General features: G+C 42.0%; 1 protein-coding gene across 2 annotated transcripts in view; it reads right to left on the reverse strand.

Moving 5' to 3' along the window:
* dqx1 (DEAQ box RNA-dependent ATPase 1) overlaps positions 1–22938 on the reverse strand; it is a 49507-nt gene extending 26569 nt beyond the window's left edge. Inside the window, exons 1-6 of one of the 2 annotated variants that reach the window (XM_067249827.1) lie at positions 22648–22938; positions 15042–15298; positions 9478–9671; positions 7920–8358; positions 6649–6954; positions 6372–6471 (exon numbers count right to left, since the gene is read on the reverse strand). In XM_067249827.1, coding sequence (XP_067105928.1) covers positions 6372–6471; positions 6649–6954; positions 7920–8358; positions 9478–9671; positions 15042–15134 — 1132 coding nt within the window. In that variant the 5' untranslated portion in view covers positions 15135–15298; positions 22648–22938. Of the gene's footprint in view, positions 1–6371; positions 6472–6648; positions 6955–7919; positions 8359–9477; positions 9672–15041; positions 15417–22647 lie in introns of both variants that reach the window. The other variant, XM_067249826.1, reaches the window with a different exon arrangement.
* Between the last annotated feature and the right edge of the window lie 1449 nt (positions 22939–24387).

Here is a 24387-nt window from a genome sequence, read left to right on the forward strand (position 1 = left end):
CCCAGAAATGTTTCATAGGAGTGGCGAAAAAGAGAAGCAGAACAGTGGAACACCATCCCACTACCATTATCTCTTATTCACTCTCATCTGTGTTGTATATCTGTAACTGCTATAGTATGGGCCTACATGAAAGTTTCAAAGTCAAAGTGTAGTAGTGCAGAATAGAGGAACTGGGAAATGGGTGCTGATGTGGAAAGTCCCCAAAAACTGTGCAGAATTGGCAGAAAATATTTGATTTTAGATTAGATTGTATCAACGACCAATAGGAGAAGAGGCCAAAGGATATTTACAATTGTAGTAGGCCATTGATATGTTTTAAAAGTTCAGGGGTGTAATTTGTTGGATAAGAAGCCCCCACCCTAGCCTGGCTCTGCCCTCCTACGTACTTCCGCTCAATTTTGATTTTGCTTCTGTACTAGGTCTGGCCATGAGGTAAGTAAGTCAGATGTCTCCGGTTAATTTTCTACCGGCCAATCAGCGAACAGAGGGAGTGGCTGTCATGCGCTAGTTTGTGTTGTAGTTCCGTAATGGCGGAGGAAAAATATGCTAGCTGCCCTCAATACCATCATCCCCGCCCTGCTTCAGGACAAGCTCTCCCAGCTGAACATGCCTGATTCCACCTGCAGGTGGATCACAGACTTCCTGTCTGACAGGAAGCAGTGCGTTAAGCTGGGAACACAAGTCTCTGACTCCCGGTCCATCAGCACTGGATCACCCCAGGGCTGCGTTCCTTCTCCTATGCTCTTCTCCCAGTACACCAACAGCTGCACCTCGAGTCATCTGTCCGTCAGACTCCTGAAGTTTGAGGACGACTCCACCCTCATTGGGCTCATCTCTGGTGGAGTAGAGTCTGACTATAGGTGGGAAGCGGCCAACCTGGTGACCTGGTGCAGCCAGAACAACCTAGAGCTCAATGCTTTTAAGACAGTGGAGATGGTTGTGGACTTCAGGAAGAATACAGCCCCACTCACCCCCATCACCCTGTGTGACTCCCCAGTCAACACTGTGGAGTCCTTCCGCTTCCTGGGCACTATCCTCTCCCAGGACCACAAGTGGGAACTGAACATCAGCTCCCTCACCAAGAAAGCACAACAGAGGATGTACTTCCTACGGCAGCTGAAGAAATTCAACCTGCCAAAGACAATGATGGTGCACTTCTACACAGCCATCATTGAGTCCATCCTCACCTCCTCCACCACCATCTGGTACTGCTGCTGCCACTGCCAAGGACAAGAGCAAGTTGCAGCGTATCATCCGCACTGCTGAGAAGGTGATTGGCTGCAATCTGCCTACCCTCGAGGACCTGCACACCTCGAGGACCCTGAGGCGAGCGAGGAAGATTGTGGCCGACTCCTCCCACCCTGGTCACTCCCTGTTTCAGTCACTCCCCTCCGGCAGAAGGCTGCGGTCCATCAGGACCAATACAACACGCCACAAAAACAGTTTCTTCCCTTACGCTGTTGGCCTCTTCAATAAGGCCAAGGGTTCACACTGACTTCATGACTAAATGCCCTTAAAACAACACTGCTTTTTGCACTGGACAATACAATCCTGTACCACTTGTATTTTTTGTAATATTTAGATTTTTATATTGTAAATTACTGCTACTTATATTTTATTTTTGATTTTATTGTAAAGTTTATTTTAATCTAATTCCATTGCTAGTTATGTACCCATAGTTTGGTAGTTATGTACCCTTAGTATAGTTAGTCCTCATATTTAAATTTTTGATTCCTATATGTTTAATGTTTGCACCTTCCTGCCAAAGCAAATTCCTTGTCTGTGCAAACTCTCATGGTGAATAAAACCCATTCTGATTCTGATTATTTGAGCCCATCACAACACTTCGATCATCTGTTTAGCGAGACTGTGTAAACCACTGCAAAACAAGCCAGGTTCACCACAGTAGCTAGCTACTTGTAGTCTACGCATGGTAGAGATAACTCTAATGGTTATCTCTAATGAAATAAATTGATTGTTCAGGTGGATCCCTTGCCTGTTGCACAAATTCATATCAGTAACATAAGCCAGGACACATTCCCACTGATGCTAGGCATGAATTGAAATTTCCTTCCATGACAAGTTACAGCACCCGGCCACTTCCACCAGCTCTTCCTGGGGGACCCCGAGGCGTACCCAGGCCAGCCAAGAGACATAGTCCCTCCAGCGTGTCCTGGGTCTTCCCCGGGGCCTCTTCCCAGTGGGACGTGCCCAGAACAACTCACCAGGGAGGCGTCCAGAGGCATCCTTATCAGATGCCCGAGCCACCTCAACTGGCCCCTCTCGACGCGGAGGAGCAGCGGTTCTACTCTGAGCCCCTCCCGGATGACCGAGCTTCTCACCCTATCTCTAAGGGAGAGCCCGGACACCCTGCGAAGAAAGCTCATTTCGGCCGCTTGTATTCGCGATCTCATTCTTTCGGTCACTACCCACAGTTCGTGACCATAGGTGAGGGTAGGAACGTAGATTCGACTCAGCTCCTTCACCACGACGGACCGATGCAGAGCCCGCATCACTGCGGACGCCGCACCGATCCGCCTGTCGATCTCACGCTCCATCCTTCCCTCACTCGTGAACAAGACCCCGAGATACTTGAACTCCTCCGCTTGGGACAAGATCTCCTCCCCGACCCGGAGATTGCACTCCACCCTTTTCCGGTCGATAACCATGGCCTCAGATTTGGAGGTGCTGATTCCCATCCCAGCCGCTTCGCATTCGGTTGCGGACCGCTCCAGTGAGAGCTGAAGGTCACGGCCCGATGAAGCCAACAGGACCACATCATCTGCAAAAAGCAGCGACCCGATCCTGAGGTCACCAAACCGGACCCCCTCAACGCCCGGCTGCGCCTAGAAATTCTGTCCATATAGGTTATGAACAGAATCGGTGACAAAGGGCAGCCCTGGCGGAGTCCAACCCTCACCGGGAATAAGTTCGACTTACTACCGGCAATGCGGACCAAACTCTGGCACTGGTCGTACAGGGACCGAACAGCCCCGATCAGGGAGTCCGGTACCCCGTACTCCCGGAGCACCCCCCACATGAGCCCCCGAGGGACACGGTCGAACGCCTTTTCCAAATCCACAAAACATGTGTAGACTGGTTGGGCGAACTCCAATGCACCCTTCAGAACCCTGCCAAGGGTATAGAGCTGGTCCACAGCTCTATACTCCACAGCTTTTGATTATCTGCTAAACAGGATGACATCATTCTGAAATACCATGCACAATTTCATGCAATTTCACCTTGAAATGTCAACCGTTTCTTCCTTTGTCGCAAAGCTGACCTAGCTAAGCTAATACTCTGCCCTTTCTATTCATACAATCTCAACAGTTGGTGTGTAGCAGAGAGGATAGAGAGACTGACTTGTAACCTTATGCTCATGAGTTCAAATCCCCATTCAGCCTGTTGTTGGCCAAACATGAAGTAGTTTTGCTCTCTTGTTGTCCAACTCTCGATCTTCGACAGTGTACATGTTTATAATATTTTGCCATTTTGCGGAGGAACCTGCACTGCTGCTTGCAGCTATATTTATTATTATTGTTATTTATTTATTTTTCTCGTTCCCTTAGGTCTGTCTGTCATATGCAGTGTTGCCACAGTTACTTTGAAAAAGTAACTTAGTTACGTTACAGATTACTTGATTTTAAAAGTAAGGCGTCGCCTGCAGCTGGCTGCCTTGAAATTGAGAATGCCATTGGCCGCTTCAAGTCAGCCGGGCTGCAGGCGCCGCCGGTGCTGCATGAAGTCGAACACACCTATTGACAACCGGCTCTATAAGTTTGACTGTGCAGTGCTGCGACTCCAAATGTTTCTTAAAATTTGACGTTGTGTTTTAGTAGCTTGATAGCACTTTGTCGCCACCAGCACAAAGTGTACAACGAACCTTGATATTTCCATCTTTAGCTGACAAATACTCAAAATAGTGATTGTATTTCCAACTCGAAAATGCGCATCTCTCTCTCTCCTGCTACATTGTTGTTTGTGTCGCTGAGTGGTAGGTCTATGTATATACACGTGACCCTCGTGCTGAGAACGTGACTTAATTGTCGCATAGGCTTAACTCCCAGAGACGCAAGAAGAAATCAAATATATATTTTACTATTAATGACAAAATAGTAACGCACAGTGACTTGGACAAGTAACTTTAATCTGATTACTGGTTTGGAAATAGTAACGCGTTAGATTACTCGTTACTGAAAAAAGTGGTCAGATTAGAGTACCGGCATCACTGGTCATATGTCATGTGAGATGTCAATTGTTGTTGTAACTAATTTTACATCATACAACTTCTAAAATGTATTGTCTGTAAATTGTTTAAAAATCACCATAAACAGGGTTTTTCCTGCATAAAAGCCGTTTTCCCGAGCGCCAATGACAAATCCTGAGCGCCAAAGGCAAAAAAAAGTCTGGAAAAAAAAACGCGTGCAATGCATGTGAGCGAATATGTTCTCAATAGTATGTTTCAAGTAAATTACAGCCGAACCCTCGTTCTAGGATGAAAATATGTGCAATATTACATTAGCTATTAGACTATTACATTAACCTGTTCTGAAATATAGGTTTAGTTTTGGTGGTGGTGGGGGGGGGGGGGGGGGGGTGGGAGATGCAAAACACCTGGGAATAAATACATTGATTAGAAAAAAGAAGAAAAAAAAAGAATATATATATACATTTCTTTTTTCTTTTTTTTGGAGCACCGAAGACCTATTTTGACCCAGGAAAAACCCTGCATAAATAAAGTGTAAAAAATAAAAATAAAATATGTTTCATTTCCTTACTTTGACCATTCTTGCTCTGATTTAACCCATAGGGTTAAATTCCATTGGTATTGGCATTATTTGGTTAATACTGCTCAGTTTTCCCTCGTCCTTTAAAACATAGGGGAATTAGTTTTGGGTGTTTGGCATATATTAATCCCTACAGCGTCATATCCAAGATGGCATCATACTCCCTCCACCGGCTTGTCATCATTCCTCAATGCATCCCAGGTAAACAGAGCACAAGTACTGTACATCCATCCACGTGATGTAAAAGAGAACAGGACGCATCAGACTACACAATCTTATTCCACTGCTCCAACGTCCAGTTCATCAAGGGCACTCTGACCGGGCTGCAGCTAAGCAGCCCATTAAACAGTAGGGTGCAATGCAATGTGTGTGACAAATTCTTCCTGTTTCATCATTATCATTCTGTTATATCAACTGCCATTAACATTTTCTGTGAATTGAGCCAAAGTAGATCTTATGTTGGTTCAGATGGTATAACCTTCGTTGCTTTTGCGCATCGATGAGCCTTGGGCTCTCAACACCCTGTTGCCGGTTTGTCCCTCCTCGGACCAATGTCAATAGGTACTAGGGCTGGGCGATATCGAATATTAGCGATAATATCGCAATAATTTTGACGACAATGTAAAATTAGAAAATATTGTGAATATCGATGGGAGTCAGGTGGCTGAGCGGTGAGGGAGTCGGGCTAGTAATCCGAAGGTTGCCAGTTCGATTCCCGGTCATGCCAACTGACGTTGTGTCCTTGGGCAAGGCACTTCACCCTACTTGTCTCGGGGGAATGTCCCTGTACTTACTGTAAGTCGCTCTGGATAAGAGCGTCTGCTAAATGACTAAATGTAATGTAAATCGAATATAAAAAATCAAAAATCATTTTTTTCCTTTTTTCTGGTCCTTGTGTGTGGCTTGTGTTTTAAGATCACCGTCTGACTACTCTGTCTTTAAATACACACACAAACACACAAACAAAATTGCACTCACACAGGCACTCTCTTTTGCTCTATTTTTGTCCTGTCACATAAGGACTTCTCCATGAATTGTTCCATGTGAGGTCCATTTTATCAAGTTGCAAGTACCATGTTATGGCAACTGCTAAAAATGTGCACAACACATTTTGTACTTTGTAACAATAGCTGATCTATCTAGATTGTTTTTGTTGTTTTCTAATGGACGCAAAAAGAAAACCATGTTTTTATTTATTATTTAAATGCAAATGTAAACATATCAAGATATATATCGAATATCTATTTTTTTTTGGACAATATCGAGATATATTTTTTTTTATAACCACTGCTGACCGAGAGCACACCACAAGCCTTGCAGTTTCAGAGATTCTCTGACCCAGTCGTCTGGCCATAACAATTTGGCCCTTTTCAAAGTCGCTCATGTCTTTTGTCCAATGTGCAACAAGTTAACTACGAGAACTGATTTATTGCTTACCATCACATCTACCCAGACCTTGCTTGTAGATTATCAACCTTACTCGCTTAATCTGTGAGTGGTTATAATGTTTTGGATCATCAGTGTATGTTACGTACCTTAAGTAGGGAAAACAAGCATCGGATTAGGACTTTGAAGTGAATCTACCTGGTAAGTGACTGTTGATCCTCTGAGTGCGCATGTCTGCCTGGTGCTTGCTGATTGGCCGTAAGACCTGGGAGTCTGCTCTGATTTGTGGTTTATAAACCTATGAGACAGGAATGGAATGAGATCATCAAAGAATGGCTCGTCAATTGACTTCTTTATCTCTACCAATGTCAAAACTACATACCATGTTAACCACCATATTGCTTTTAGTATGCAAATAAAAATATGAAATGATTTCATGAAGCTACATGTCATTAAATCTCACTGAGTTACTCACTGTTTTCAGTTGAAGGCCTGTGTCAATGACGTATCGTATTCCAGGCTGAGAGAAGGAAGCTTCCCCTAATGTGTCTGTGAGTATGACTTTGCGTTTAACCCGTGACTCTGACCCTGGTGCTTCCAGATCCTCCTGGTTTTCTGAGCTCTCCGTCTTCTCCAGCACAGAGGCTTCAGGTTCGGGCTCGTAGATGCGCTGGGTGGCCCGGCCTAGGCCAACATGAAGGGGGAGGACTCGAAAAGGACCCAGCTCAGGACTGAAAGCCACAGACTCTTTCTCTAGTAGAAAGACACATTCCTCAATCTCCTGGAAGAGAGACATAGAGGGGAGATGGGGGAAGAAAGAAAGTGTATGTCAAAAGTGGAAACTTTACTGATATATCCAGTACATGTCTGTTGTGGCAACAGGATTTCCAATAATCTTAAACTTCCTATTTCACCATGCTGAATGGCCAAAGAATGCTTGAGGAGACAGGGGGACATTATTTCATGAGATGCTATAGCTACAGGAGCTTGCCTCTTTTATTGCACACCTACAATATGATTTAGCAAGAGTTGTAAATAAGAGCAAATGATAAATGATAGGGGAATTACAATCACGTAAACACTACCTTTATTTCACTGGTTTTCTTCTTCACAGCACTTTATAATTGTAATTATCTTCTCTCAGGGAGATGGTTATGGCGGTTATGGTTATGGTTAAAGGGATTGGAATCTCAAAAGATAGAACTGTGGCTTTCATCTTTGACCCACACTGCCCAACACTATCCCTTTACCTTAAGAAAGAGACATCTGTGTCAGTTTAACGACCAATATTTAGATATTTTCTGCTATCTATTACCCTCTCTAGCTGAAATACTCACACCACTCCCCTCTTCACCGTCTCTATGACAAACTTTTAATAATCCTTCTTTGACTCTTTCTTTGCCTGGGCATCTCTCATACATTTGAACACATTCCTTCTTCCTGCTCTTTAATTGCTCCCTGAATTACTCTCCACCCTTCTTCTCACAACTTTTCTCTCCTTCCTATTCCATCTCCTCCAGTCCAACAATGGCAACCCAGGACAGTGGCTCCTCTGTGTACTTGTTTACTTTTGGGGATGTTGTTGTACAGTTTTGTTGTTCTGTGTCTTGCAACACAGACTATTCATTGACAAAAATCACTGTAATACTGTGCTTTACCTCTAGCCCTTGACAATCTGGTGCCTGTGTCTGATGAACGAATGTAAATGTAAATCTCTACGCCATTTACTTAATTATGTATTTTTACCTGGCCACTACACAGGAACACCATCACATTTCCCTCCTCCCCTCGGCGATGTAAGTCCAATACCATGTGACATGCTGCTACAGCGGGCTCACGCCCCATGGGGGGCTCCCGGTACACTGTCTCCACAGCAACCAATGGCAGGGTATCCTCAACCATACCTTCCTCCTGACCCCTGGCAGGTTGATGTGTGAGAAGTGTGTCCAGAGTGAGGAGTGGAACCTCGGGGCCAAGGAAGGTGACAAGGCGTGGGGCAAGAGATGGGACAGTGAGTAGGACCACGCGGAGGTCGTGGCGCTGGCGGCAAAGGTCGAGGAGGAGGCCTAGGAGGACGTCAGTGGGCACGGTGCGCTCCTGGAGTTCATCAAGGATCAGGACGCCATAGTGGTGCAGTAGCGGGTCCGACATAATTTCTTCTATCAGTAGGGAGTCACTGACAAATCTAAAGGAGAAACCGAGGGATGGATAGATAGAGAAGGATATGGAAAAATACATCGCTGTATTTTTTTCTTTTTATTTAGACTTTTTTCCCAACACACCATACACAAAGTACCATTGTACTGATACACACAAGGACATGTAAAAATCCAGTATTTTATTTCATGCTTGAGGGGTAAAGGTGGAAATCCCTGTTATAAGGGAGTTGAGATTACTTGTAATATGTGTGGGGGGATGAGGACGTGTCTTTATAGCATGTTCTGCTGTACTGTATGTGTATGCCTGTGTGTGTTTACAGTATGTTCCTCTAGATCAGGGGTGTCAAACTCATTTTCACCGAGGGCCACATCAGCATTATGGTTGCCCTCAAAGGGCCAGTTGTAACTACGATGTAACTACGATGTACGATGTATGTAAAAACATTGTTTTTAGCTGTAGCTTTTGTAAACATATTCTGCTGCGATGCAGTCTGCCTTTTAATTCTTGGACAATCTGCTGTTTTTCTTGGAGGCTAAATTTGGCATATTTATTTCTGTGTTTGGTGTCAAAATGCAGACGGATATTGTACTCTTTAACGACCGACATCGCCTCATAACACAAAATACATACTAGTTTTTCTCCTTGAAAACATATATTCGCTTTCCCATCTTTCTTGAAACTGCCTTCCATCCAGGGCCATTTGCAGCCTGGTTTGAATGGGGGTGCAGTGAATTTTTTGGGGGGGGGTATCATTCATGATGACGGAAAGGGATCACATTATTTGTTATATTATTACAATTTTCGAGACTGCTTATCAATCCAAGTGTTAATCAGGCGCGGAGCCAGATGTTGTAAACATTCGGGGATTAGCCCAAATTAAGGACGTATTCTGGGTTTGATGTGATGCTAGATAGTGACTTCCACAGTTAATGTGAGCGCGCACAGAGCGCATCATAAGGCAGCTGTTGTGCTGCATTGTGGGATTTGTAGTTTGTGTGTTATTGGTGCTTCATATCGCCGTGCCATTAAAACAAGCGGGCCAGATATAACGTACGCCGGGCCGGATGTGTCCCGCGGGCCTTGAGTTTGACACATATGCTCTAGATGTACATGTGTGTGCGTGTGATTATCTTTCCCTCCTTACCTGAGCAGCGTATCTGGTGTGCAACCATCATCGTGGGGGACCCTGTAGCCCACCTCTAGGCCTAGACTCAGGTCCATCTCGTCAGCCACCCTAAGAGCCAAGCTCGCAGCTGCTACGGAATGTGGCTGGGAACAGCACACCAAACCTTGGGAAAATTCATGTGAGAGGGCGTATTCCACACACCACTGGGGTACCTGGGGAAAGAGGGAGAGGTGGGGGAGAGAGGGATGGAAAGGAGAGGGGTTACTGAAGGAATCTAAGAACGATAAAGAGGAAGGATGTTATTAAGGATTATATTTTTCGTCTTTCTGTCCTGTGCTGACCATCAGTAGTGTAAGAGAGCACATATACTGTATGCATCTGTTTGTAGACTGGATGATGCTCTGCCCCCTCTTTTCAGGTGCTAAAGAACAGTGTTGGGCAAGTTACTTTCAAAATGTGGATTACTAGTTACTGTCATTTCAGAGTCATTAGTTATATTACAATATTACTGTTTCTGAATTGTAATGCTTTACACTACTGTTGCGTTACTTTCACCAAAATAACCACAGAAGTATTCCAAAATGCTAAATTGAGTTTATTGCAGCTCATTATACATCCAGTAGAGCGTTCCCTTGGTGTCGCACATCGATTGGACTATAATGTTCTTATCCTTGTCTCTGATTAACTGAAAATTATGGGAGTCCATCTCGCAAATGTAGAATCAGTCTATTCAGTCTCTATTTCAACAGGAAATAGTGTTACTCTTTTACTCACAGATTTTCTTTTTCTCTGGTGCTGAAATGTTTCGTGGTGAATTCTTAAAACAAGAATTTTCTTGTTTTATTTTTCTTAAACAACACCTACTATAGGATAAAAAATATGTTGTAATATGCGTTACTGAGTTACAGCAAAAAGCAATTAATTACTATAATCTTCCAACACTGCTAAAGACTTGCTGAAGGAAATCCTGCATGCCTTTCTCTACACTGAGGGCAGTGCGCGCAACGTGCACGTAAAAGCATGGCGAGGTATGTAAAAACATGCCGCTGAGGTAAAAGCGCAGACTGCCTGTCACGGGAACTGAAAATGGCAAATTGTGCTTTTCCGTGTCGTGCATATGCATTCACGGGAGGGTCAAGGGAAAAGTGGGAGTTTCCCATAAAGAGCAATAATCATATTAGTAAGTAATCATCATCAAGCGAGTCAGGTGGCTGAGCGGTTAGGGAATTTGGCTAGTAATCAGAAGGTTGTTAGTTCGATTCCCGGCCATGCAAAAATGACGTTGTGTCCTTGGGCAAGGCACTTCCCCCTACTTGCCTCGGGGAATGGCCCTGTACTTACTGTAAGTCGCTCTGGATAAGAGCGTCTGCTAAATGACTAAATGGATATGTAAATGTGAACGATAGGCGCGAATAGCGCAAATATGCATGTTTGCATTGACTTTACATGTAATCGCGACGCGCAAATAATTTGCTTTGCGTTTGGTGTGAACACAGCATTAAGGTTGACGCAATATATAACCACGCAATATTGCAGCTTTTTGCGGCATTTCATAGTCAGTAGCGACTTTTGGTGAGATTTTTTGGCCAACTCTATTTTGTAGAGCACTGCCCCATAGGGGGGTTCTGCTCCCAGTGGTTTACTATGGTGGCCATGAAGTGCAAAACACACACACTAATACGAGTGCATCCCCCAAATGAAAACACTCCCCCAAATACAAGTCAACTCCCCCCAAATAGGATGACTTGCTCACCTCCCCCAGAATACAAAGACATGCTCCCCCAAATGGGAAACAAAATTACATGAACTCAAAATGGAAAGGGTAAGTACAACACATTCGTCGCTGATTGGATGCACACTAACTAACAGGAAATAAGAAATTGATTGACAGAAATACGAAACGTGGACCAGGATCGTTGTTTGGCTATCGATTTTTACGTTTAACACGCAATTTATACTTTTGCATAAGTAATTGCTACATGCTTCAACAGCCAAACAACTGTCCTGGTGCACGTAACTCTGTCATTATTGCATTTTGTACTTCTGTCAATTAATTTCTTATTTCCTGTTAGTTACTGTGCATACAATCAGCGATCTGTTTAGAGTTAATGTAATTTTGTTTCCCATTTGGAGGAGCCTGTCTTTGTATTCGGGGGTAGGTGAGCAAGTCACAAACAAAGTGAGAGAGATGGAGAGAGATAGACATTCATAGTGAGTGGACATACTTCATATCAGTAGCAAACTGACTTTTAAACCTTGGCCCTCTGACCCCAATTACTCATCGAAAAAAAACACGATACAGCGCGCATACAGCATTGCTGCATTTCAATTGCTGGAGTTGAAATGCCTCTCAAAAGCTTTGGTTTTCTGCACAAAATTAACTTCTAGTGTAGGTCTTCCTTTGATGATTAACTCCAACTTCTCTTTAAAAGTTAACCTTGAAAATGGTGCATATAACAAATGTGAAACAATGTCCTCCTCACCAGGGGGGTATTCTGCGTAGCTCACTAAGCGGTTTAGCGAGCTAATTTTCAGGCTAAGATAAAAAACGCCCCTCTTTTTGGTTCGTGGAAGCAACTTTCGATAAATCACCATAGTAACATCAATTAGCACTAATCTGCTCCAGAGCAGGCTAACGTAAGTGTGGCTGGATAATCTTGCCACACCCCCGGAAAATAACATGGCAAGGACCTATATTTTAGTTTGATTAGCTTTCCATACCAATAGAGTTCTTCGCGATTGCCAAGATCCTTTATTTCACACGGATGAGTTCTTGTTTGAGCGATATCGATTCAGCCGACAAGGACTCATTTATTTGCAAGACCTTCTCGGGCCGTACATTGCAAATATCACACGCCGCAGCAAGTTTTATGCTTTATTATGAGCTTATGCTGCTGTATGTGAATATGTAACGCTATGTTTTAGGAAATGTCTTGTTTTATCTGTTGTGCCTGTGCTTTTTATATGTTTCACTGTGGGAGAGTGGGAAACGTCATATTGATTCCTTTTTATGTCTTGACATGTGAAGAAATTAACAATAAAGCTACTTGAAACTTTAACTGTGCTTCAGACTCTGCATAGCCTTGAGTTTTTTTGCGTCAGGTATAGGCTACATTTTTATACAGTATAGGCGATGCAGAAAACATTGTCAAAGCCGCAGCATGCGTTGCTGTAAGAAAAGTGTACTTGGTGCTTAACCAGCTGATGAATCGATTCATCATATTCCCTGGCCATGTCCCAGTCAATGAAATCAAAGAGGGATTTACACATAGGCCTACATGCATCGTCTCCTTGGCCGTCTCCTTGGCCAGGAGGCATATGCGAGGAAACCCGCATCCTGGTTTACACCTGCTTTTCAGAGGCGGAGAATTTTCACCGCAAATTAGAGGTGCCCTTTCTATGGAGGATTATAGGGGCCACAACTAAATAAATAAATACTTGGATAAATAAATAATTATATAACACAAAGCTTAAATAAATGAGAAATTATATAATGAAATGCCTAATTGACATACTAAATATATAAATTACAAATTAAATGAGACACTAAATATATAAATGTTACATGTATTTGTGTGTGAAATATATATATATATAATGTTGTAATGTGTTCACATTTATTTATTTATACTTTCATTTATTTATTTATCCTTACATTTATTTATTTATCCTTACATTTATCCACGGTGTAACTTGCTGCAGCAAAATAAATCTGTCGTCCGCCGTCACCAAGTCAGGGGGCGGGTTAAAGCCTCTGATTGGTGGTTCAACTTGATTCGACTGCTTTTGACTCATTCAAGATGGCAGCACCTAGCGCAGATTCAATGAATTAAATATTGCATGCTACAGTTGTCAAAATGTTGTCGGTAGCTGAAGAGAAGAGATGGAGGCACCTGCCAATTCACCTTTTTTTTATACATCATATTGAGAGCTTTGCTGAAATTATAGCAATGATATCGGCCCTGACTGACACAGACATCAATAAAAATGTGTTCACGATCCTCGGCAAGCTGGTACAGCATTAGGGGTGGGCGAATCGATCTCAAGACCGATAGTATCGATACCAACGTTGGTATCAGTAATAAGATCGATACTTAATTTTCAAATTCTGTTCTCTACATTCAGTACACAATTCCCTTTACATCATAGCGGTTGTAACTTATGCAAACACCGTCTAACTTCGCTCAAGCTCACTTTGCCCCTCCCCTGCTAGGCTGTGAGTTGTTGCCGGCGTGTACGTGCAGTAACACGACTCAGCGGCACACACTAACGTATTTTTGACAAAACTCTTTGTCCTGTGTTTTATTATGATCATAATCATGAACAAGTAATTAAAGGAAAAATCATTAAATTATCATGAAAATTCAAATTTTAATTCAAATGTTAAATTTTAATTCAAATTTTAAATTTTAATTCAGATTTTCATATTGATGTTGCATTCACTTCATAAATTATGAGGCATTGCGCCCTCGACACGAAAGTAGATAAACTGCTCTTCTAAGTAAAAAGTAATATTGCAAATCAGCAATATTGGTATTGGCAGGGGCGCCGTATGGCCCTGTATTTACTCCTTGGTATCGGATCAATACCACATTTTGCAGTATCGCACACCCCTAGCAGCTGCAGAGTGAGGCGATAGAGGATCCCTCTAGATCGAAGAGAGCTTGATCGACTGGTTGAGCCTGCCTGGTGTGTAATACTGTTCATTCACCAGAGGCTTAAACCCGCCCCCTGACTTGGTGACGCAGACGACGGATTTATTTTGCTGCAGCAAGTTACACCGTGGATAAATGTAAGGATAAATAAATAAATGTAAGTATAAATAAATACATGTAAGTATAAATAAATAAATGTGAACACATTAAAACGTAAATATATATATACGTATATATATATATATATATATATACATATATATATACATACACACACACTAATGGTGGGCATAGATTAATCTCACTGTAATCTTGGCGTTAATCTAGATTAATAGATTAAAATCGCTCATTTGAATTCCGCCAAAGGCATTCAGAATATGTGTGCTACTCAAATAATGACTAAAAGTAAGTCTTTGAGAACGGGTTTCTCAAGCCAGGTGGCGCATTCGACCAGGAGCTCATCTCCTGTTTCCAAAATGCATCACAAACCGCTTGAGAAAGCTGTTCTACTATGATAATTGGTGATGAAAATAAATTATGTTCAATAAGATGTACTTGTGTTTTGCTAATTGCTAATATTATCTAGTAGTAGTGGCTAGATAGAGCATCATATACAGTTGACAATTTTACGTTACGGTACTTCTAGCTCCATCTAGCTTAATTTACAGCGCAGCGGTTAGTTTAGTTTGTTGGTAATAGTAATAGCTAGCTACTATTAAGATAATACTAGAAGTAGGCCTAATCATACTAGTAAATAGTAACCATAATTTTGTTATCCAGTGCAAATGTAATCTAATATAGCGTTAGTTCTAGCTAGACACTCCTTGCCAATCCCGAATATTCATTGAAAATGTATTGCAATTTGTTGCAGCGCCGCTGTGTGTGTGAATGCCCCATTAAGTTTGTGTCATTCACCTTCCCCCTCACCTGTGTGCTCTTGCCTGTCCCACTCCGGGCACTGACTACCACCATGCTGTGGCTCTCTAGGTGTTCCAGCAGGCTGTACTTCATCCTCCACATGGGCAGGCTCCTCCTCTCCTCCAGCAGAGAGTAGTACCGAGAGGAGAAGGGCAGTCCGTCATATGGGTTCACCTCCAGATCCCCCAGCCCCACATCCTCTGTGCTTCCTACGTCATCATCAAGGTCCCCGGACAGGAGAGAGGAGACAGAGAGGGAGTCTAGGGCTGAAGGGGGGCACAGGGTTGAAGTGGGGGACGTCGAGAAGGTGGCGTTGGGTACTGACATTGCAGAGAGAGTGTGTGTGTGTGTGTTTGTGGGGCGGAGGGGGGGGGGGGTATTTGCCTATTCGTGGACAGAGAAGGGATGAAAAAATAAATGGAGTGAGATTTTTTTTTATAAACTTTGATTAACAGGCTCTTTAAGTCTATATCCCCACTTAACCGATATACCCTAATGCACAAAGATACTCCTAAAAACCCAAGTGAATACATAGTGAAGGAGCAACTCTATGTTTTGGAGTTTCAGACAGCAGTGATACAGAAGTTGTGCTGTGTATATACACACGGGTACTTGTCTTGTTATAAGGCCTGTGCAATCAGACAGTTTTAGTGAAGAGTGAGCGGTTCTATCTCTTTTCAGCAGCTGAAAGCCTGTGCTATTCCATCCTCCCTTGGAATGTCTGCATTTGCCTTGTAGGCATGTACACTAGACCACAACCAACACACAGTTCAATGTACCCAACCAATCACTCACAGACATTAATTCACTGACACATACAACAGACAATTCAATAACGCAATAAATAGAACACCAGTTCGCCTAACTGTCTTTGTCAATAAATGACTGAAGCTAGAGATTCATGGATACAGTCTAATTGTACTAAATTGATTTAATTACACATTAATGGCCAAATAGCCCAGTGGTAGTCTATGTGTGAAGGGTAAGGTAACTGATGTCAGAACATTACATAAGGGAGAATATCAGATTGATTTTAAAAGCATCAGGGTAGGCTTTGTAGAATTCATCAACAAGGACCGATTACACTTTCCTATTACCTAGCAATGAAGCCATAGTTACTAGATGCACAGGCTTAGTGTGCATCCAGAATAAAGCAAACACAACAAATGGCTGGACCAATAGTCTATGTGGAATTCATCATGAAAGTGGAGTCATTTGGCAGTGTTTCTCGCGAGATGGTGTGTAGTGGTCGCGGACGTTTGCTTCGGCACCGTAAAAAAATCTAACGTTTATCTCTCTATTAATTCCAGCAAACTCCTTTGAAAGCAGACAATTCATTGTTACACCAGCAGTAAGCACTATGGCCATATCGGTTGTGAAAGTGAATGGCTTCTAAATAAAGAAACAGAATTTCCCTGTTTTCCTTATTACGAACTCTGGCGCGTTAAGAGTAGTGGTGGGCATAGATTAATTTTTAAAATCTAGATTAATCTCACTGTAATCTTGGCGTTAATCTAGATTAATCTAGATTAAAATGGCTCATTTGAATTCTGCCGAAGGCATTCAGAATATGTGTGCTACCCAAATAATGACTAAAAGTAAGTCTTTGAGAACGGGTTTCTCAAGCCAGGTGGCACATTAGACCAGGAGCTCATCTCATGTTTCCAAAATGCATCACAAACTGCTTGAGAAAGCTGTTCTACTATGATAATTGGTGATGAAAATAAATTATGTTCAATAAGATGTACTTGTGTTTATTAACTGTTTATTAGATTAGTTAGCTTGGCTGAGAGCTGTGCTGACGCTGCGCGTTAACGCCGATAACGGCCCACCACTAGTTAAGAGCTTAGTTTAATTTCATTGTGAATACCTTTGTTAAGTGCATTAGTTCATTAACAAAATACAATTCACTGAAGTAGTCATGCAGCCTCCGATACCCTCCTAGTGCGTGTGCTAGTGAAGCGCGCGAGATGAACATGTCTGAAAAAAATCTATTGTGAAAGTTGCTGAGTGTCACGGTGAGGGGAAAGGGATGACCAGAGAACCAATCAGAGTAAAGGGGCTGGGATGAGTTCCCATGATGCCTGTGGAAGCATCTGAAAGCGGGGAACTGCTTTAAAAAAAAATTAAAAATGCTGATCCGAACAACGTCAATCGCGGTACTGCACTTCGTTGGATTATAACGCCTGGGACACACTGACTGCGGAGCGCCGTGATTAGCTGCGAAGTGCCTGGAAGCGCAGCCTTTTTCCTTTCGGTGCCCATGTTATGAAATTAGACCAACCGCGCCGCGACTGGCTCGCGCTCTCAGGCGATTGTTTCGGCAGATGGTCAAATTGTTTTGAGAGCCGCTTGCAAATTCGGCTGCAAGATGATAAAATACACCATGTTATATGATACACTGCCTGGTCAAAAAAAAGTCAGGGGGGGGGGGGGGGGAGTCGATTCACATTTTAATCGCGATTCATTCTTCAAGCGCTACACATCGATTCACTATTTTTTTTTTATCTCAAAAAATCATTAATCAATTTCTTATCGATTCGTGACCCCAAGAGTCGAATCGTGAGGTACCAAAAGATTCCAACCCCTAGTGATTATGTTTAAGCTGGCAACAAGTTATTTAACCCTAACTGATGCAGTGAGTAGCTTCTCATTTCTTAAACAACCATGTCGAAGGACACATTCTGTGGTCCTGGAAAAGATGTAACTAATTACTTTTTTCAATTAAATAACGCAGTTACATTACTGAAATTGAAATGGGCTTGTTACTCGTTACCTTTTTCTTGCATGAATTAACTCATTTAAACAAGTTTACGACGACGCAGTGTATGAATGAATCAATCCGCATTTTAGACTAGCTCACACAATGGCTGACAGTTCGGACCATGCAAGCTTTTTGTCATGGGAATATCAACATTATTTTTCCCTTGTCCAGATAAAGTATAAAAATATACTGGTTAGTTGTAGTTTGTGTGCAGGTGCGTGAACTATATCCACTGCAAAGAATAGTAATTATAATCTTCACAAGCACCTAGTAAAACAACACGCTTCTACAAAGCTAAAATAACCCAGTGCTAGCTCCGCTGATAAAGCAGTTGGAGCCACTTCATCAAAACAGCCGAGGCTTGATTTTAAACAGAAGTATTTCCAGTCTCTAAGCCAGGCAGAACTAAACAGACTGATTGCCAGGTATGTTGTCAAGTGACATGCGACCTATGTCAACAGTTGAGTCCGTTGCCTTCAGGCAACTAATTAGCAACATACAATGATATAACATTTTACAGTTGTCTTGTCCCACACTGTGCCACTGCAACACTAAAATATTATAACTATCTGTGTGCGTTATTTTGATAATAGAAGCAGGAATTAAAAGTAAGTAATTAAGTAAGTAAGACTTTATTTATATAGCACTTTTCATACAAGAATTGCAGCTCAAAGTGCTTTACATAAAATCAACAAAACTAGCCGCACTCTATCTGCGGTCTCTCGAATCCATCTTAGATCCGAGCTGCCACTTGCAGTTTCTAAAAAGTAACGCAAATGTTACTTTCCCTTGTAACTAATTACTTTTCTATGCAGTAACTAGTAAAGTAATGCAGTTACTTCTGAAATAAGTAACTAGTAACTGTAACTAATTACTAATTTTCGGTAACGTTCCCGATACTGTTTAACACCCAACTTCACTACGCTGGTAACAAATGGCAAACCATGCGTTTACCCCGATAAAAACTCAGATCAATTCCAAAAATTGGGAGTTGTATGCCCCACAGCACGTATTTTACAAAGAATACGTCAAAAAAGACTAATGTTGCCACATTATGTTGAGATGCTGTTGCAACGGCTGTTGGAATAACAAGTTGCCTAAATATAGCCTATGCCATGTTTATGTACCATGTCAGCTTTACCTGTGAAATAGGAAAGCTCTGACGAGGTGAAAGGCTTGGTTAAAGGCATGGTGACCGGCGCGGAGAAATGCGCGTCTAGTGTGAACAGCCTTGCGCCATTCGAAGATGACCGTGGTGCTTCGCAGCCAGTGTGTTCCAGGCTTAAATAGGACACCTGCGACATTTCGAACTTTGCAGAGTGCCCGGTTCTCCAGATAATCGTGAGAAACTAGAATGGGACACACACACACAAATTCTTGAATTAATAGAGATAAATTAATGTGTTTACTGAAATGACATGCCGTCGTGTAAATAAGATAAATAACAAAAGGCCATTTGGTTTGTTTAATAAAAGAGCAAGCTATATACCAGTTTTATAGGAAAAGTAACCTTAAATGACTTATTTTGTGATCAGGCGCTATATATATATAAAATGTTTTTACTTGACCTTCCAGGGGGGGCGGGGGGGGTGCCGTTGGGGGGGGCGGGGCGAAACATTTACATTTACATTTATTCATTCATTTAGCAGACGCTTTTATCCAAAGCGACTTCCAAGAGAGAGCTTTACAAAGTGCATAGGTCACTGATCATAACAACAAGATAGCCACAAAACATTGCGAGTAGCCAAAACTTGAAGCACACATTGTGAACAACCAAAGTAAGTGCCAAAGGGAAGAACCATAAGAGCATGTAGTTAAACAAGTTACAATTAAACAACATGAATCGCTATACGTGCAAGTGTACCTGTGGAAAAAACAAGCAACAATAATAAAAACAACACTAGTAGAAACACTGGTAGGGGAAACACTGCGCTGTATGGTGAATTATGACAACTGGCTCAACCATTGTGCGTGTAATGACTGATGTTATGAACTAAATGTCTAGATGTTTGTGCTGGTAAGACAATTTAACAGAGAACCAATGTACATTTTGATCAACATAACATAAGTAATTGATGACGTAGGAAACAGCAGACAAATGAAGGCTACATAATCATTTGCATGAATGTAGCCTACCACAGCATTGGCAATTTGACTAGAATAGATGATGTGGAGGTTGAACAAGTACTTCAGAGATGACAGAGAATTTCCATTTTGATCTGAGAAATATAGTTACCAAAACCACTGCGAAGAACTGTCATCACCAGCTGCATCACAGGCACTGCACTATATCTATAATTCCAGGAATCTGTGTGTGTCACCGACATCATCGTGGGCACTGTGGTCTATCTACAATTTCAGGAATATGTGTGTGTGTGCCACACATTTTATCACAGGCACTATCAATAGTTCAAGTAATCTGTATTTGTGTGTTTCATTGACATCTTAAAGGGATGATTGCAAAACCGATTTTACCTTGTCATAGTTGAGAAATGACTATTTGATTTGTAAAATAGACATACAGTGAACCTCAAAGTCCATTGAAACCTCTTTCCTATCAAAATTTCACTTTTTTAAACTGCAACTTGCAAACGCTAGCTTTTGAAACGTCACAACTTGCAGCATCAACTTTGTCACGCCCCAAAATTTACATTTACCCGCCCTCTGGTTTTCTGGTCCAGGAACATAAACGGAGGTCGCATAGATCTCCGACACTTTTTTAGCTAGCTGCGCGCTGCTTTGTACATCCACAGGAATTACAAATAAGAAAGTTAATACGTTTTCAAGATATTGAAAATGGAGCGCCATAAATGCAGTTTTCCAGGCTGTACCGGGAATCCTGACACTTTTCACCATCTTCCCAAAGAAAAAGACACTACACAGGCATGGCTGATGTTTATCTATGGGAATATCCCTATTAAGTACGACGTAAATACCTTAAGTATTAATTTGCTCTGACCGTATCACCGAGGACAGTTTTGAAAACCTGGGACAATGTTAAGCAGGATTTGCTATGAAGCTGTTGCTGAAAAGAGGTGCTGTTCCGACCTTAGGTTCATCACAACCGCAAGCTGTATGATGTTGTCGCTAACAGTTATTAGCAATGCAAACGTATCCTGCCTGTATCTAGCATAGGTAGAATGTGTGATGATTTAGTTTATTGGCAATGGGGCTAACGTTATTTCTTGTTCCTGACCGTGTTTCATTCAAATAAATAACCTGTGTTGTCATGTAAATCTACAATTCAAGATGCATGTTTGTCCAGATCTATTTTTCAGCAAGATAGCTAGAGCTAACTGAAGCTGAGTTGAATCACGATAGTTTGTTTGCTAAGCTGTAGCTAGTGCTAACGTTACCCACTTAAGTCGATCCTGTTTGCTTGCACGGGGATCTACGCTAGAGCTACGTTATAGACAAACATCTGCCATGCCCGTCGAGTCAATGTTAGCTAGACTCTAGCTCATCTGCTTTTTATTAACACTGATTTGCAAGGAACGCAAAAACAGCTAGATACCGAAAACACCTAGAGTAGGCATGTAAACTAGTTTAGCTTGCTAACGCAAGAGCATAGGTAATGTGTGATGATTTAGTTTATTGGCAATGGGGCTAACGCGTTATTTCATGTTCCTGACTGTGTTTCATTCGAATAAATAACCTGTACATGTAAATCATACAATTCACGATGCATGTTTGTCCAGATCTTTGGCAGGTTATTTTTTATCTAGCTAACTGAAGCTCAGTTGAATCACGATATAGTTTGGTTTCTAAGCTGTAACGTTCTACCCACCTAAGTCGATCCAGTTTGCTTCGAAAACAGAAGTGGAAACAACTAAAGTAATCATTTCAAATGATATCTAGTCAATCTGTTGAAAACAGTGTTGTGTAGACACAATAGATTTATTTGTAAGTTTTTATTTCAAGTCTCCACCTTTGTTGTTTCAGTGAGTGTTGGCCGTGTTGCGTCTTTGCTCCACAGCTTCACTCTGTAAACCAACCAATCAGCGCGCAGCTCATCTATATATTCATGAGCATACCATAAAAGGAGAAAACGTAGCGTTTTTTGCCGGGAAAATTTCAGAGGATGTATCAGGGAGCAATGAAAAGCACCCGGGCCATTTTCAGCCCAACCAATGTTACATACCCTATTCGGAGACCTTAAGGAACAGTGTGAAATACCCCAAAAACCCAGTCAATCACCCCTTTAAACATCGACTGCATCACGGGCACTGTGCACTAGTTTTTATTAGTTACCGAACTTCCGATGGTGCACTTTTATTTTGAAAGGTGCTCCTGTTGATATAGGCCTAGTTGTCTCGAGTTATACAGTTACATGCCACCTACCAGCCAATCAGACCCCCCCCCCCCCTCCCATGGGAGAAGTCTAACCTTAATTTGGAGGATTATAGCATAAACAACAACAAAGGGCACTAGGCCTACAAAGATGCATGGTGATATGTATACTAAATTGTTATAACGTTTGTTTTAGGGATATAGGCCTACTTTGATCTATTTTTGACGACTCTATTACTAGTGAATGGGAGGAAGGTCCATTATTATCCTATGATGCTCATTAATCATGCGATACTGTGAGAGTGGATGTGAGGAACTGTTAAGATGACAAAAGGATGATATTGAAACTTGGCTCCTGTTAACGAAAGACCAAGGATGACGCCACCTGTAGGCTACGCAACTCTTCCTGCCTTCTTGTTCTCTCCCCCCTTACTACTCTCTTCGGTTTCTCGTGTCAAGATAGAATCGACCTGCCAGGGGCGAGGTGTCAGCTGACAGTCACACAATCAAAAGCAATAACCATTAGCATTAAAATATAATTATGAAAAACGTACATCTTACCTCTAATACATTACTTCTATTTCGCTAAAGCGAAAGCAGGACTCCCGGATTTCGAGAAATATTCTCCGATGTCGGTGGAATTCACAAGGCTATAGTCCACTGTTTACTGTTGCACGCTATGGTCCACTTAAATGTCTCAGAACGGACACCGAAATAACAATCAAGAGGGTTATTTCAATTTACTAAGCATTTACTATCATAAATGCTCAATCCTTAGGTTTACCAGGTCCCTGGCTTATAGGCTATCTGTGACTGATGACACGGATAGAAAAAAATAGTCGTTGATCTGTCAATTCGCCGCCATGTTTGACAGTCTCACCGTGCGCAGGTGGAGCCTACAGTCAAAGGGGGCGGAGTTGTTATCTGCTGGCTGACAAAAAAAAGTAATATAGGGCCTATGCATATCAGTGGCGGCTGACTAAAAAATTGGTGAGGACAGGATAAAGAAAAAAACGATCTACGGCGTGTTTATAGCAATAAACCGACTATAGTAACCAAATGAAAATGTACTATATAACTAGGGTAACGTACCTGAAGTGTATGCCCATCTTCCATAGCTCTAAATAGCAAATAGATTATCATTTACATTTATTCATTTAGCAGACGCTTTTATCCAAAGCGACTTCCAAGAGAGAGCTTTACAAAGTGCATAGGTCACTGATCATAACAACAAGATAGCCACAAAAACATTGCGAGTAGCCAAAACATGAAGCACACATTGTGAACAACCAAAGTAAGTGCCAAAGGGAAGAACCCTTTGAGCATGTAGTTAAACAAGTTACAATTAAACAACATGAACCGCTATAAGTGCAAGTGTACCTGTGAAAAAAAACAAAAAAACAAGCAACAATAATAAAAACAATATATCACAGCGAGTACAAAATTTTTAAATCAGTTACCACTAACCACAAGAGCAACAAGTCTCTAAGCAAGAGTCATTGTGATCCTTGAGGAAACTAACATCGGGTCAAGCAAACCATTCCTAAGTACCGTTGTACTCCCGGAACAAGTGCGTCTTGAGCCTTTTCTTGAAGGTGGAGAGACAGTCAGTGTCTCTGATGGAGGTGGGGAGTTGATTCCACCACTGGGGGGCCAGACAGGAGAAGAGCTTGTGTTGGGACCGGGCGGTCTTGAGCGGTGGGACCCCCAGGCGGTTGTCTGAAGAAGACCGTAGGTGACGGGTGGGGGTGTAAAGCTGCAGGAGAGACTTGATGTAGACGGGTGCAGTCCCGTTCACTGCTCGGAAGGTCAGTACCAGGGTCTTGAATCTGATAAGGGCCATGATAGGTAGCCAGTGGAGAGAGATGAGGAGCGGGGTAACATGGGAGCGTCTGGGTAGATTGATCATACTGTATAGCGAGGTAAAATTTGTTTCATATTCGACGTTCGACATTCGTCTCACATTCAGAAGATGCTTCTTTGCAGCGTCGAGTTAGGGACCGGGTGAAAATTACCCATACAATTTTGAAAAATGATGACTTTTATAATATTTTTATGTATATAAAAAACAAACGGTCACCATATTATTCTAATAATGTCTGGCCTACTTCCACACCCTTTACTTTTCCAATAAAGGTTTTAATAAAATTCAAATTAATCGCTATTCTACGGAAATAGCATGAAATCCTCGTAAATCTCAATATCTTTTTCAAACTTGTTTAAAGAAATAAATTACTTTTTCAATAAAATTGGAAAAGTAAAGGGTGTGGAAGTAGGCCAGACATTATTAGAATAATCTGG

This window comes from Osmerus mordax, chromosome 14 (assembly GCF_038355195.1).
Source record: "Osmerus mordax isolate fOsmMor3 chromosome 14, fOsmMor3.pri, whole genome shotgun sequence".
Taxonomy (NCBI): Eukaryota; Metazoa; Chordata; class Actinopteri; order Osmeriformes; family Osmeridae; genus Osmerus; species Osmerus mordax.